Source organism: Staurois parvus, unplaced genomic scaffold (genome assembly GCF_062004578.1).
Source record: "Staurois parvus isolate SC_StPar_1 unplaced genomic scaffold, SC_StPar_1.0 ptg000106l, whole genome shotgun sequence".
In the NCBI taxonomy this organism is placed as follows: domain Eukaryota; kingdom Metazoa; phylum Chordata; class Amphibia; order Anura; family Ranidae; genus Staurois; species Staurois parvus.
Window position 1 is genome coordinate 757,194 of NW_028317902.1, and position 14,011 is coordinate 771,204.

General features: G+C 40.6%; 1 protein-coding gene across 8 annotated transcripts in view; it reads right to left on the reverse strand.

The window, feature by feature from the left end:
• The window catches only part of CACNA1E (calcium voltage-gated channel subunit alpha1 E), a 1,021,369-nt gene that overhangs the window by 78,955 nt on the left and 928,403 nt on the right, over positions 1–14,011 (reverse strand). For all 8 annotated transcript variants that reach the window (XM_089671475.1, XM_089671472.1, XM_089671471.1 and 5 more), the window contains 5 exons: positions 7,848–8,414; positions 3,745–4,007; positions 3,404–3,575; positions 1,709–1,838; positions 1,494–1,553 (listed from right to left, as the gene is read on the reverse strand). In XM_089671475.1, coding sequence (XP_089527601.1) covers positions 1,494–1,553; positions 1,709–1,838; positions 3,404–3,575; positions 3,745–4,007; positions 7,848–8,414 — 1,192 coding nt within the window. The remainder of the gene's footprint in view (positions 1–1,493; positions 1,554–1,708; positions 1,839–3,403; positions 3,576–3,744; positions 4,008–7,847; positions 8,415–14,011) is intronic.

A 14,011-nucleotide genomic window follows, 5' to 3' on the forward strand; every position in this document is an offset into this window, starting at 1 on the left:
ATATATATATATATATATATACACACAGTATTTAAAATATTATAAAAGTGTAAAAGGCAAGGTTGAGATAAACTTGTCTGACTTATTACAAATTAAAAAGAGGCTTGCCTGGGCCAGTGGACTACTGAAGACTGAAACAATGTCTTAAGGACCAATTTATCATAACTCAAAATTTTTGGTACATCAAGCAAGGTTTTTGTACACCTTCAAGTAAGAGAAAGGTTGGTTTTCCAGTGTGTGATACCAACTATCAAACAGTTAGGGAAAATGATTATCTGGAGCTCTTTTGTTGGATTCAGATCTGGCAACATTCACAGAGGGACTGGCACCCTGCACCAAAGGTTTACCACAACATTTTGCAGCACCATGCAATACCCTCTGGTCTATGATAATTGGGGCTCATTATTCAACAAAGTAATAACCCATGCTATGTCAGAGATACCTTAGAAGAAAATAACAATATTGGTGAGCTTCAAATCATCGAATGGCCAATATAGTCTCCAGAGTTAAACACTGTTGCACTGGTTTTGCATGAACTGGACAGAAAGGTGAAAGCAAAGCAGCCTACAACATATTTGTGGAATCCTTTGTAATACTGTTGGGAAAAATCTTTCGAACAATATTGAATTTTCACTGTAGAAAGCATACCAAAGGCATGTTTGACTGTACTTTCTTGAAAATGACAACTAATTGCAACCTGGGTCATAAATTAAGATTAACTTTGGGCAAAACAATTTCATGATTTCTTTTTTTTCCAATTTTTTTTTTCTATGCTTTCATGCCACAAAATGTTGACAACCTAAACTATGTTCATTTCAATAAAAAAAGGAAAAACATGGATATTGAACATTTTTTAACTGGCAATGTATTTAGTGTAAGATTCAGGAATTAAGAGTTTGGTGCCAAGACACTGTACCTCCTGTGCACATGTGAGGGATCTATATTATCAGTAGCCAATTAATGAATGAAGAAAGAAGATGCTGGACCAGGAAGAAGACCAGGATTAAACGGCAGCAAAGAAGGGTAGTGGAGACCTCAAGTGCTGGAAGAGGACATTTTAGGAAGTAAGTCTGCCATACTTGCAAATTATGGCAACTGTTCTGGTGACACCATGAAGAAACAGTTCTACTTTATTATGTATGGAAAGGAGAAGGCCTACAAAAGTGACCATAAGTAATAGTTTAAATGAAAAGTAGACAGCTGACCCAAACTTTACATTTGGTAAAGAGTGGAGATCGACTAGAACCTCGATCAGGTTTTTTTATTTCTCTCTGTGTCCCCATTAGACATGTTTCTGTTTGGTTGTTGTGACAGTGAGCATTGGAACAGGGAAAGAGTGCAAATCTTTTCAACAAGGCAGCAGGCAGAAAAAATGCTAACAGATTAACTAACTATGCTCCAGTCTAAACAAAATAAAGTTTTAGTTGGAGTTACCTATATTAATGTGGACAGCTCCAGAGGCAAGGTTTTGTATAAACTATGGCTGAACTTACCTTTATAACCATCTCAAAAGTAAAAACACCAGTGAAAACATAGTCAAAGTAGCGGAGAACCTGTAAAAAGACAGCACAAGATGTGATTATTCAGTCTAATTTTGCAATAGTGAGACACAGCTGGTATGTGCTCACAAAACTAAAGACAAGAAAAATACATGATTAAAATGATGCAAGATGGGCACACATTTTTGAGTGGAAAATTTACAACTCACTTTGTTGTGGTCAGAGTTGGTCAACACTGGGTCCTCAGCTGCTAGGGCGATACTACTGGCAGCAATCACTAGAAGGATGCACATCTCAAAATATCTCAGATTCACAATGTAATGACATACTTTCCTTACCCTAAGAATAAAAAATATCAGATAACAAGACTGCCAATTCTTATCCCACTTCACAACCAACACCACATTGCTATTCAGGGAAATGGAATAAAGTGCTTAAAACAAAATATCTACAAAAGAAGCCTCCAAGCTCTCATTATTGGTCTATAAAGTAGTTCTGGGTGTTTTGGTCACTTTCAGCAAAGCTGAAGAAGTCCAGCTTCACTGACTCAAAACTAGTATGTATGTTTTTGGTCAAGGAATGTGACAATCTGGATGTTTATAATGGGAATATCTAAAGATTTGCTCAACAGCACAGATAGCTCCCAACACATGAATCTGACTCAGGATTTGCTTAAGATACATTTTTCTGAGCTTCAACGAATTAAAAAGTTAGAAACTAAAAAAAATGGAAGTAGCCAATGGTATCCCGCTGAAGGAATTTTGAAGGCAAAAAAAACTCTACATCGTACACAATTCATATAAAAACTCCAGTGTAACATTCCTCTCCCCTAAAATGGTTATGTACTGTACATTATACACCACCCAGCAAAGCTTCTTACAGGCTCACTAGAAGCTGAACGAGATCTTACAGTCTCACACATTTCAAAGTGTGTCTCGCTGCTTCAGTTCTTTAACAAGTGGGTCATGCTGCTGTTGTAGTATAGATTATGCTAGAACACTGTTTTAGCTCATGTCACACCAGGAAGCATGTCACTGACACATCTCCAGAAAAACCCGAATACACTCATTTCAAGGTTTTACCAAATACTCACCAGGAAAGATTCCTTCAGTGTGGGATCCTGAAGCTGGTATCTTTAAGCACAGGAAAGGTTTGTCTTTGGTGCAGAGGATCTTGATGCAGGAGAGGCGAGTATACAAACATGGGTTTAAATTTATTTTAAAGAGGGTTAGTGTAAGGATATCTGAAGGTAGCTCCTGGTGCTAAATGCTAGTGTATGATCTGGGTTGCCACATCTTTCCTTTGTTTTCTAGGTAGTGATTTTATCTATCATAGTCAACATCCCAATGGGGCATGTAATGAAACTTAGAGTGCCACTCAAAGCTGAGGATGAGCTGATTCCCTCTGGTCCTCAGAGATAGGGGTGTCAGCATTCACTTATCCTTCAGTGATGAATGCATTGTCTGTTAAGAAGCTGCACTCTTAGCCCCACCACAGTGTGGATGTAGATATGGAACACCCTCAGACAGCTCTCCTTCGCAGGCCATGCCTCCTGACACATTTCACCCTGCCCATCGGGCTCAGTGATAGAGGTCTTAATGGGGTTGATAACTGACTTATGTCAATACTAGATGCTTATTTCCATACTCCCAAACACATATGGAAGCCAAATGACCACTGAGTTTTCACAACAGATCCCTGAATAGTCAGGAATCTATCTCTAAACCCTAACAACTGCATAACAGCACAACACATGTAAACTAGATCTGTAAACTAGTGTTGTCAACTACAATATTGCACAGATCAGCCTACCAACACATTGAAAAGAAAGATACGGTCTATGGTGACTGTCAAAATCCGAAGGTGGTGATATGACAATCAATAAAAAAATGACACTGACTTACGGATTGGTAGAACTGAAGATAAGCATTGAACTGTATGGTACAATGGCTTTTGGGGACTCTAAGACTTTCTCTTTCCTTTTCATGGCTTGCTCTTCTCCATCCTCCACCTCTTCCTCATCCTTCTCCTGTTCCTGACATACAAGACTGGCATCTCCATCTCTTCCTTCAGTCACTAGAACCCAACCAAAAATTTTGAGTAAACTGATTTAGTTGTAACACAAAAAAATACACCACCGAATGTAAACACTTAATAAAAGTTTATTCAACAGTAAACACAGAGAAATAGTAGTAATAGCAGTGAAAGCATGTAGGGATACACAGAGAGCGAGATGAGTCCTCACTCTGTACCACGGTGCAGTCGGAAGCCATTCCAGCATCAGGTAAGGTGATGACTGTACTCTCCGTGATTCGCTCCGTGCTGCTGGAGTCATCGGCTAAACTGTAGCTGGTTGGATTAGGGCTCTCCTCTTGACTCCTCATGCTGCCCAGCAAGGCCTGCTCACTGCAATCCAGGTCTGGGAGACTGCCATTCTTCCTGTGGCTAATTTCCTGCAAAGGAGCAGTGTTGGGAATGCTGCCCTCACATCCCACTGTCCTGTCATTCCTTTCACACCAGAACAATAGTGAGAGAGGCAAAGAGAGAAAAGAATGATACGATTACTTCTGGGGGAAGAGAAAGAGAGGCACAGCAATATGAAAGTGGGAAGTGCAAAACAGGGAACACTAGCAAAGGTAAGGAGGATCTGCACATTTGGAGTCAGGTCCTCTTATTTAGACTTTCAGTTGCTAACACTTCATTTGTGGATTTTCATCACTAGAATATACTATGTTGCCTGGTACTGACCAGTAATCTCTAGCATAGTGGCACAACAAATGCTGCATTTTGTCTTGTTACGATAAGTAAAAGTGTGCCTCCTAACATAGGATACACTAGATGACATCTGACCATAACACATGCATGAGCTTGTTGGACATCCTATTCCAATGCCATCGGCAATAATACTAATGCCCCCTTTTGGAGTGTGTCTGTGGGAATATGTGTCTATTAACCACTTCAACCACTATTAACCACTTCAAGTCTGGATACTTTTGCACCTTCCAGTCTAGGCCAATTTTCAGTTTTCAGCACTATCACACTTTGAGTGACAATTACTCATACAACACTACCCATATGAAATTTTATCTTTTTTTTGAGACAGATAAAGCTTTCTTTTTGTGGTATTTGATCACCATTGGATTTTTTATTTTTTGGTATATAAATGAAAAAAAATACAGAAAATTTTGAAAAAAAATCATGTTTTGCTTAGTTTTTGTTATAAAATTTTCAAATATATAATTTGTCTTCGTAACTTTATTTATTTATTTATTTATCGAGTTTATATAGCGCCAAAGGGTTTGCTCAGCGCTCAAAATGTATTCTGCTACATTTTTGGGGTAAAAATAACCCAAAACAGTGTATATTATTTACTCTGTGTGAAAGCTATAGAGTATACACACTATGGTATATAATTAAATATTCATCAGTTGAGACCCAAAAATGCCAGACGCTGATACGGCGTATGGCAGTGATCAGGGTGCAGGTATGGGAGCGAGCAGGATGTTAGCATGAGGTATGGTGGTGATGAGGACGTTGGTATGGCAGTAGCCAGGAAACTGGTATGGGGGTGATCAGGATGCTGATATGGGGTATGGTGATGATCAGGCTGCTGGCATAGGGTATGGCAGTGATCAGAACGCTGGTATGTGGTATGGTGGTGATCAGGACCCTGGTATGGGGTGCAGCGGTGATCAGGACGCTGGTATGGGGTATGGCGGTGATCAGATACGTTAGCCCTCATCAGCAAAGCTTCCCATCTGCCATCTATATACAATTGGGGGACGGGAAGAGGTTAAACCAAGAAGTATTTGTAAGGTCAAGTACTGATGTTAGGTCAGAAACCTTGGCTTGCAATTGGTGTTCCAACTCATCTCAAAGGTGTTTAATAGGTTGAAGTCAGGGCTCTATGCTTGTCCTCCACCAAACCATGTCAAACTATGACTTTATGGACCTGGCTTTGTGCACAAGGGCACAGTCATGCTGGAACAGAAATGGACTTTCCTTAAACTGTTGTCACAAAGTCACACACAGTACTCTTCACTGGAAATACCTGAACTCAATAATTTTGAGGGGGTGTGCACATAATTTTGGCTATATGGGTAAAAATATGTGATTGTCAGGTGTCCACAAACATCATAGTGTATAATCAAATGGCAACCAAAAAAATAGATCAGAGAAGCACCAGAGGTATGACATTTCAATGGACCTCTAGACAGGTAATGAAAAGTCACATTTGAATAAATATTGTGTTCTACTATACTAATATCATATCATAAAATAATATGTTAAAATAATTAAAAAAGCTATCTGTCTACAACCAAAAAACATATGCATTTAGCACCCATAACATGAAACATTTACTTTTACAACTTTCAGCACATACTGTATATTTCCCAGGATACAAAAGTATGTATTTCTGAAAGTTTGACTTACAGTACAGTTCATGAGCACAGCGACAGTAAGTTCTGTGTACAGAGCCCTGCAGTGTCTTCTACCATACCATACAAGAGACATTTTCACTTTGTGCCACCTTAAAATAAGGGTATACACTAGCAGAGTTTTGTTTGAAATGTTTTGTTTTAAGAATGTTTGTTTAGTTTTTAACAGCAGTGATGAGAAAATGGAAACATTTTCTCAAAGAAAAGAAAATCCATTTACTACAAAACTTAATGTTAAAATCAAACTAACTTTTGAACTACTTTCGAACAACCTTTATCAAGGCAGTAAATGTACTGAGAATTTTCGTATGAATGTTCGTACAATTTTTTTTTTTTAAATCTAATAACGTATAGCCAGATTTAGTCAAACTTTATGTTGTCTTTTTTATCTGTAGAGGACTCCAGCGGCAAAATATCTTCATCAGAACTCCCAGTGCCATTCAAGTGTCATGGTCTTTACAAAGTCAACAATTAGTTTCACATTTCCTGATTAATTCTGCAAAATGTGGGAGGCTAACAGTAATTGAGTGACACCTTTATTGAAGACCAATCTTAAGAGAAATACTTTAGTTACCACCGCTGGCCTATCCTTTGGAAAAAGATAGTTAATATAATAGATTTTAATGTTCAGTAAAGCCACTGACCTGTATTAGTTATACAGATCAGGAGTTCTGATGTCTATTTGATTGACTGGACCATTGGCTGAGAAAAAACTAAAACCATAGATAGATAATTAGCATTTTTAGAAAGAGAGGCCACCAATGGCAGCCTACATACTTGTACAGGTATCCTTTAAGGCTTTGTAGGAGGAGGCATGGGCACAAGCTATTTCAGGGAAATCTCGCTACAGAAGATGCCAGTAAGTCATTTGACCAACATGAGCTCACCCAAAACTAAAATTCCAGGTGAGCATTGAGCTTTAAACATTAATGGTTGTAATGTATTGTATTTCAAGGTGCACCACTGTTCTTTATATTCTTTATATTGAGTGAAAACACCTGGCAAAAGTGTTGTGTAAACTAGGGAGTTCCTTTATTCATGAAATAAGAAAAAAACGTTTTTGATAATTCACAGATCCAGTTAAAGGCCACATTCACCTTTTACATTAACTGGCCCATGCAGACAAAGGGCCCCAATAGTTTTTAGAATACACTGGGGGAGAGTTACTAAAACTGGAGCACTCAGAATCTGATGAAGCTGTGCATGGTAGCCAATCAGCTTCTTAATTCAGCTTGTGCAATTAAGTTTTGGCAATAAAACATGGAAGCTGATTTGTTTCTTTGCAGAGTTGCACCAGACCTCCAGCTTTAGTAAATAACCCTCACTGTGTCATTTGTAGAAACATGCTTAATGCAAATGCGATACCTGCATGTCACTGATGAAGCCTGGCTGAATTGCTCCCGAAATTTACATTCCTTTGTCCTGGCTTATTTTCTGGTAACATAGGCTCCTTCTTTGAGGACAACTAAAGAGATTATCACTTTAGCTGTCCTGAAAGAAGGAAGCTCAACAGTTAATTTATTGTAGCCCATGTCCTGAAAGTGAGCCAGGACATAGGATTGTAAACATTGGGAGTAGTTCAGCCAGGCTTCATGGATTAAAGAAAATGCCTACAGGCATGGTGTGTTTAAAACTACTGGGGCACCTGGTTTGTATGGGTTAGTTTATGTAAAAGGTGATCCTAACCATTAAACATGGTAGGTGTTCACGTGCAAAATGCTTTTAAGCCCAAAGGTTAGTCAGGTAATGTTTCCACATATAAGCAGATCATAGGTAAAGATTACATATGGGAAAACTAAAAATGCAGTCACTCCATACCTTCACATCTAAGCTTCACCTAAGATCTGCTTATGTGTAGAAATATTTGCAGACCTGTACATACATTTGTAGCAACACAAGTCTTATGTACCTATCTTCACAGTATTTGAGACAACTCGAAAGTGGCTCCTCCTCATTTCCCCTCACTTCCTTGGCTTCACCATTCCTTCTCTCCTCTTTGGGTGTTTTACCATCCTCAGTGGTCACTCTCTCAAGTCCTCCCTCCTGACTGGCTGAGGTGCTATTTGGATTGCTGGACATCTCCTTCCCTTCAGTCCTCACTTTTCTGTGCCGGCTTCGTCTTTGGCTTTGCCTTCTGCGTATAGACTCCTCAGGTGTTGTGCCATTAGGCTCTGTATTTTCAGCATTGCCATGTCTAGACTTCTGCCGCCAGTGTTCCCTGAGATTTTGGTGAGTGGGGCTTTCTTCTCCATCTTTGCCACCGTCTGTTCCTGGCTTTTCTTCTTGCTGACCTTCTACCTTTTCACCAGCCAACTCTTCTGCTAGCTTTGTTTTGCGATATATACTGGAGTGAGGATTCAGCGCTGTTAGTTCTTCATTCTGTAGAGCTTCCTTACTAGACATCTGTATATGTCTCCTTAGCTGACTTGTGCGCTGCTCCCAGATGGACATGGTATGCCTTTTACGACGATCCTTCCTAGACAAAGAGACCATAGTGCAAACAAATCACTGTAGTAGACTTCCAGTAACATATAATATACACCATGTATCAGAAAACTACAATCAACTATTTATAAATGATAACCACACTAATAACTCCTGTGAATTTTAAGGTAGAACTAAATAAATGTTTGCTACCAGAACTCCCCTATAGTAATATCTTCATCATTACACCTTGTGCATTGACTTTTGTTATAGATAATAGGTAAAGGAGAAAATTCATGTCACAGCATTAATGGTTGCTACCAAGAGTAACCATTTAATATTAATAAACTTTAACCACTTGCCCTCCGCAAGATTTACCCCCCCCCCCTTCATAACCAGACCATTTTTTGCTATACGGCACTGCACTACTGTAACTGACAATTGTGTGGTCATGCAACACTGCACACAAATTAAATTTATATAATTTTTTTTCACACCAACAGAGATTTCTTTTGGTGGCATTTGATCACCACTGGGATTTTTTATGTGCTGTAAATGAAAAAAGACCAATATTTTTTTACTTTTTGCTATAAAACATATCCAATAATAATAATAACAATAATAATAAGAATAATAAAACATTCTTCATAAATTTATGCTAAATGTATTATGCTACATGTCTTTGGTAAAAAAAAAAAAAATACATTCCAATAAGTGTATAATATGGGTTTGCATGAAAATTATAGTGTCTGCAATCAATGGTACAGATACTGGAATTTATTTTTCTTTTAATACAAGTAATGGCAGTGATCGGTGACTTATAGCGGGACTGTGGTAGTGTGGCGGCAATCTGACATTAACTGACACTGGGTGGGAACTGATTAACTGCTACTGACATCTCCAGTGACACTAATACAGTGATCAGTGCTAATAAACACCACTGTCACTGTACTAATAAAACTGTGCAGGAAAAGGTTGATACCTGAGACAATCAAGGGGTTAACTGTGTGCTGTTTTATTAGAGGTACTGTGTACTGTGTGCTGTTTTACTAGAGAATGTGCTGGTCTTTATTCCCTGCTTTGCAGGGAGATAAAAACCGGAACATCCTCGCTGACAGGAGAAAAATCTGTATTGTTTACATCTACAGATCTCTCTCCTGTCATTCGCTCTGCAGATTGCCGCATCCCAGCCATGAATTGCTTCCTGGGACACGTGCACGCCCCCTACCTGGAAATGCGAAATCACACATATATATATATGTGATTCTGTGCAGCTGGCCCACGCAGTAGCAGTAAAGCAACAGTTTGCAGTCAGGTTAAGCTAACACCACCATTAATGATTAAAGCCAAAAACTTTTTTTTGGTTTGGATAGAGTTGGGAAGGACTCGAACTCCTGTTTTTTTAACTGCTATCTGGGCTTTGTTACTGTACGTTAGAGATTTATTATCACATTTTGTGCAGTTAACAACGTTTTAGCAGACAGGAAGGTGAGAAGAACTCTCCAACAGCAATACAGACAGAAATAAAAATGTTTTTAAATAGCAGAGAAGGGAAAGGCTACAACCCATGCCAGATTTGTTTTTCTGTATTTGCCACTGATTTTCCATCACTTCCAGTCTAGTGGAAACATTGTCAGTGGAACAGGACATGAGGGTAAATCTCCTTAATGGAGCCCAGGATAGCAGTAAAATCATAATAGGAGTTTCAATGCTTCTGCAGTCGATCTAAATCTAGAAAGAGGTTTTTTGCTTGCCATACACTTTAACTTGAATAACTTGAAAACCTGAATGTCCTGATGTTTTATTACTTATATCTTTAAAATGCTTCTGTCTCTATAATACAAATAAGGGACCCAGGTCCAGGGGTGTATTTACCACAAGGCAAACAAGGCATTTGCCTAGGGTGGCATTTTTTAGGGGGCAGCACTGGCCCTTGGAAGGAGGGGCATGGGGACCAGCTGTGATGTGAGAGAAGCTGCGGGCTGATAGATGGTGTATGCAGACCTTCCTGGGGATGATCAGAGCTGTGAGGGTGAGCGTCTTGCTCTCTGTCACAGGGTGTGTTAGTGGAAGGTTCTTTCGAGTGGGGACAGGGCAGGGGTATTGTTGGTCTCTGCCAGGCTCTCTCCGTGGGTGGGGTCTGGTGTTGCTCGGTGTCAGGCTCTCTCTGCTGGGGAGGAGGGGGGGCGTCCAATTTTTGTGTTGCCTAGGGCTGCACAAAACCTAAATACACCACTGCCCAGTTCATCTGGAGCCATTCGAGGAGGAGCTAAAACAATGACTTATAAGAACAAATATTGATTTATGGGTGAGGTTTTCAATGATTGAGTCTTTATTTTATGTGGAAAGATAATTTCACACCATTGCAATATTCTTGTGGATTGAACACGATGCGAACATTTTCACGGGATAACAAAAACACATGTGAAATAACATCCGTACATAAATTAACTCGATTGTGTGAACTGATGATTGTGCTAAAAACAAGCTCCTCTATAACAGACCTATAAAAGTTGTGCAACAAAAGTCATCATTGAACTATTGCAGGAAAGAATACCATATTAATATGCATGCATAGCTTTTGTTAGTTTGTGGGAACGTCAGCTCAGTGTAATGTTTCATAAAGCCCAGCTTGAAACTTCTCCCTGGCAGGGGGTCTGTGCTCACACTGCAAGGGTTAACTGCTCATTTAGGTCTAGGGCACTGTACAGGAGGCCAGGGATGGGTCTTGGATAGGAGGAATAGGAGGAATGTTTCTCCTTTGTTTGGGTTGTGATTCCTTTAAGTCAGTGGTCGGCAAGCCGCGGCTCGCGAGCCACATGCGGCTCTTTACAAGCTTAAATGTGGCTCTTCTGTGTGCCGGGCGCCCGCTCCCCTCCCTCCTCTCCCTCCTCTCGGACGGGCGTGTGCAGGGCGGCCGCCCCCTCACCTCCCCTCCCCTCCCTCCTCTCCCCTCCCTCCTCTCGGACGGCCACCCCAAAAGTCAGGACTCTGCAGCTGTCAGGATGTAGGCGGGGCAGCCAGGATGTAGGCGGGGCAGCGTGACGAACTCCTCTCCTCTCACAGTCCGCCCTGAAGACCAGAACGGCGCGGGAAGCACGGCGAGAGGAACGCGCGGAGCAAAGGTAAGTGAATTGACACAGGGGGGACTTACTATATGGGGGATGAATTACTATATGGGGGACTTACTATATGGGGGATGAATTACTATATGGGGGACTTACTATATGGGGGGGGACTTACTATATGGGGGACTTACTATATGGGGGACTTACTATATGGGGGATGAATTACTATATGGGAGATGAATTACTATATGGGAGATGAATTACTATGGGGGATGAATTACTATATGGGGGATGAATTACTATGGGGGATGAATTACTATGGGGGATGAATTACTATGGGGGATGAATTACTATGGGGGATGAATTACTATGGGGGATGAATTACTATATGGGGGATGAATTACTATGGGGGATGAATTACTATATGGGGGATGAATTACTATGGGGGGTGAATTAATATTGGGGATGAATTACTATATGGGGGATGAATTACTATATGGGGGATGAATTACTATATGGGGGATGAATTACTATATGGGGGATGAATTGCTATATGGGGGATGAATTGCTATGGGGGATGAATTGCTATGGGGGATGAATTGCTATGGGGGATGAATTACTATGGGGGATGAATTACTATATGGGGGATGAATTACTATGGGGGATGAATTACTATGGGGGATGAATTACTATATGGGAGATGTCTTTTCAGTTTTAAAAATGTGGCTCTCAAAATAAATTTCAATCGTGGTTTTGGCGAGATTTGGCTCAGTTGAAAAAAAAGGTTGCCCACCACTGCTTTAAGGGGATGACAAATGACAGAATGAGAACTGAGAGTCAGGGTTCTTACTTATGCAAGGTGAGTGGTTCTGGGATGATTCGGCAAAAGGGGAAAGCTTACCCAAGGATTGTTAAGTCCTTATGTGGGACCTATGTCCTGAAAGGGTTAACCTGTCTGTGAGAGAGAGCTGAAAAAGGACAGGAAACAGTCAGTAGGTGTACGGAACAGGGCAGGCTTGTGTGGAAGGGCTGTAGGCTATTCACTGCTGAAACACTGCTAGCTGTGGTATCCTTTTCTGTAGACCCCCCAGCGGGGGACGCTACAACCCTTCTAAGGGACAGGTTTCACTGGAGGTAAGCCAAAGTTGTATTTTTGATCTGGAGTTATGTACTATTTGTGTTTTGCATGCTGAAGCAAAGCTACTTTTGTTTTGTTATTTTGAAAAAAAAGGGGCAATTTGCTTTGAGTCGGCTGGCTGGGGATCTGAATATCACAGGACATAGAAAAGAAGATTTACTAACCTGATCCTCCATGCAGCTAGACCACTACCCGCAGTGTCATTCCCCAATGGACTAAGGACCTGATGTCATCAAGACCGATGCAGGGTCCCTAGCCCTACACTGGACATGATAATGCTGAAAGACTGTCTATTGCCGAAGCATAGGGGAGCTCCGTCTGCTGGGGGAGCAGAGGATCCAGTAAGTAAAAGTGTTTTTACTCTCCCCCACCTAAATGAGTGCTTTTAGATTTCCTGACATTAAGCTGCCCATACATCGATCGAAATTTGTCTGGTTCAGCAGGGACCGGACAAATTGTGATCCATGTATCGGCTAGCAAGTTATACACAAGAAGATCTAGCGATCGACTTGTGCACATCCAGCCTGTCGGAATTTTCTCAAACAATCGGTATCACAGGCTATAGCCGGCAATACTGATCACTGTCTTCTTCTGGCGGGGAAGGCTCTCCACTGTCAGAATACAATAGTTCAGCAGGAGTGATTCTCCTATCCACATCGAATTTTTGAATGGGAGAATTGGTTCTTTTCTTTTTTTTTTTGTTCAACTAAAATGAATCATGCATGGCCTGCCTTAGGCTTTAAGCCGCCATAGGTATTCTGCTAAGGATTGGGTTGTTTTGGGCTCTATAGTAGTGCCTGAAGTCTCCAATACATTCTATATACTGTAGTGAAAACAATTCTAAGGAACGTCACATACTGGCTAGAACCATCAGCTCAGCGATAATGAGGCCCAGGGGGTAAAGCGAAATGGTCAAGAGGATAATGTTCTGGGCCACCAAAGGTTGTGTAACCAGGCACCACTCTGCTAATACATTTTTTAAATAAAGAAACCCCTCTATAAACCTGGGACTTGTTTTCTCGCTAGGCTCAATATTTTCTTAGAAATCCTTGCCCCTCTGGGAATTGGTATGTGAGTTTGTTATAACATAATCCCCAGCATGTTGTTAGTGGATCATAATGGGGATTACTAAAAAAAAAATAGTGTTTGCAGAGAACATCTATCACTGAGTGGGATAATAATTTCAAGCTGAACTACGGGCAGCTGCACAAATACACTTAAAGGAGCTGTTTTAGCTGCCAAAAGCATATATATTTCTGTAAAAAAAAAAAATCATACGATTTAAAGAGCTCTGCCACACAGCAAAATCCTGTCAGGGGTAGGGGCCTGATCTTTCTCTGCTGCAGTTTTGCTTTCACTTACAGGTCACCTCCCCACTTGCACCCTGTGACAAGACAGTAAACGTAGCAGCAACATACTTGTGATATCATCTCTCTGTCACTT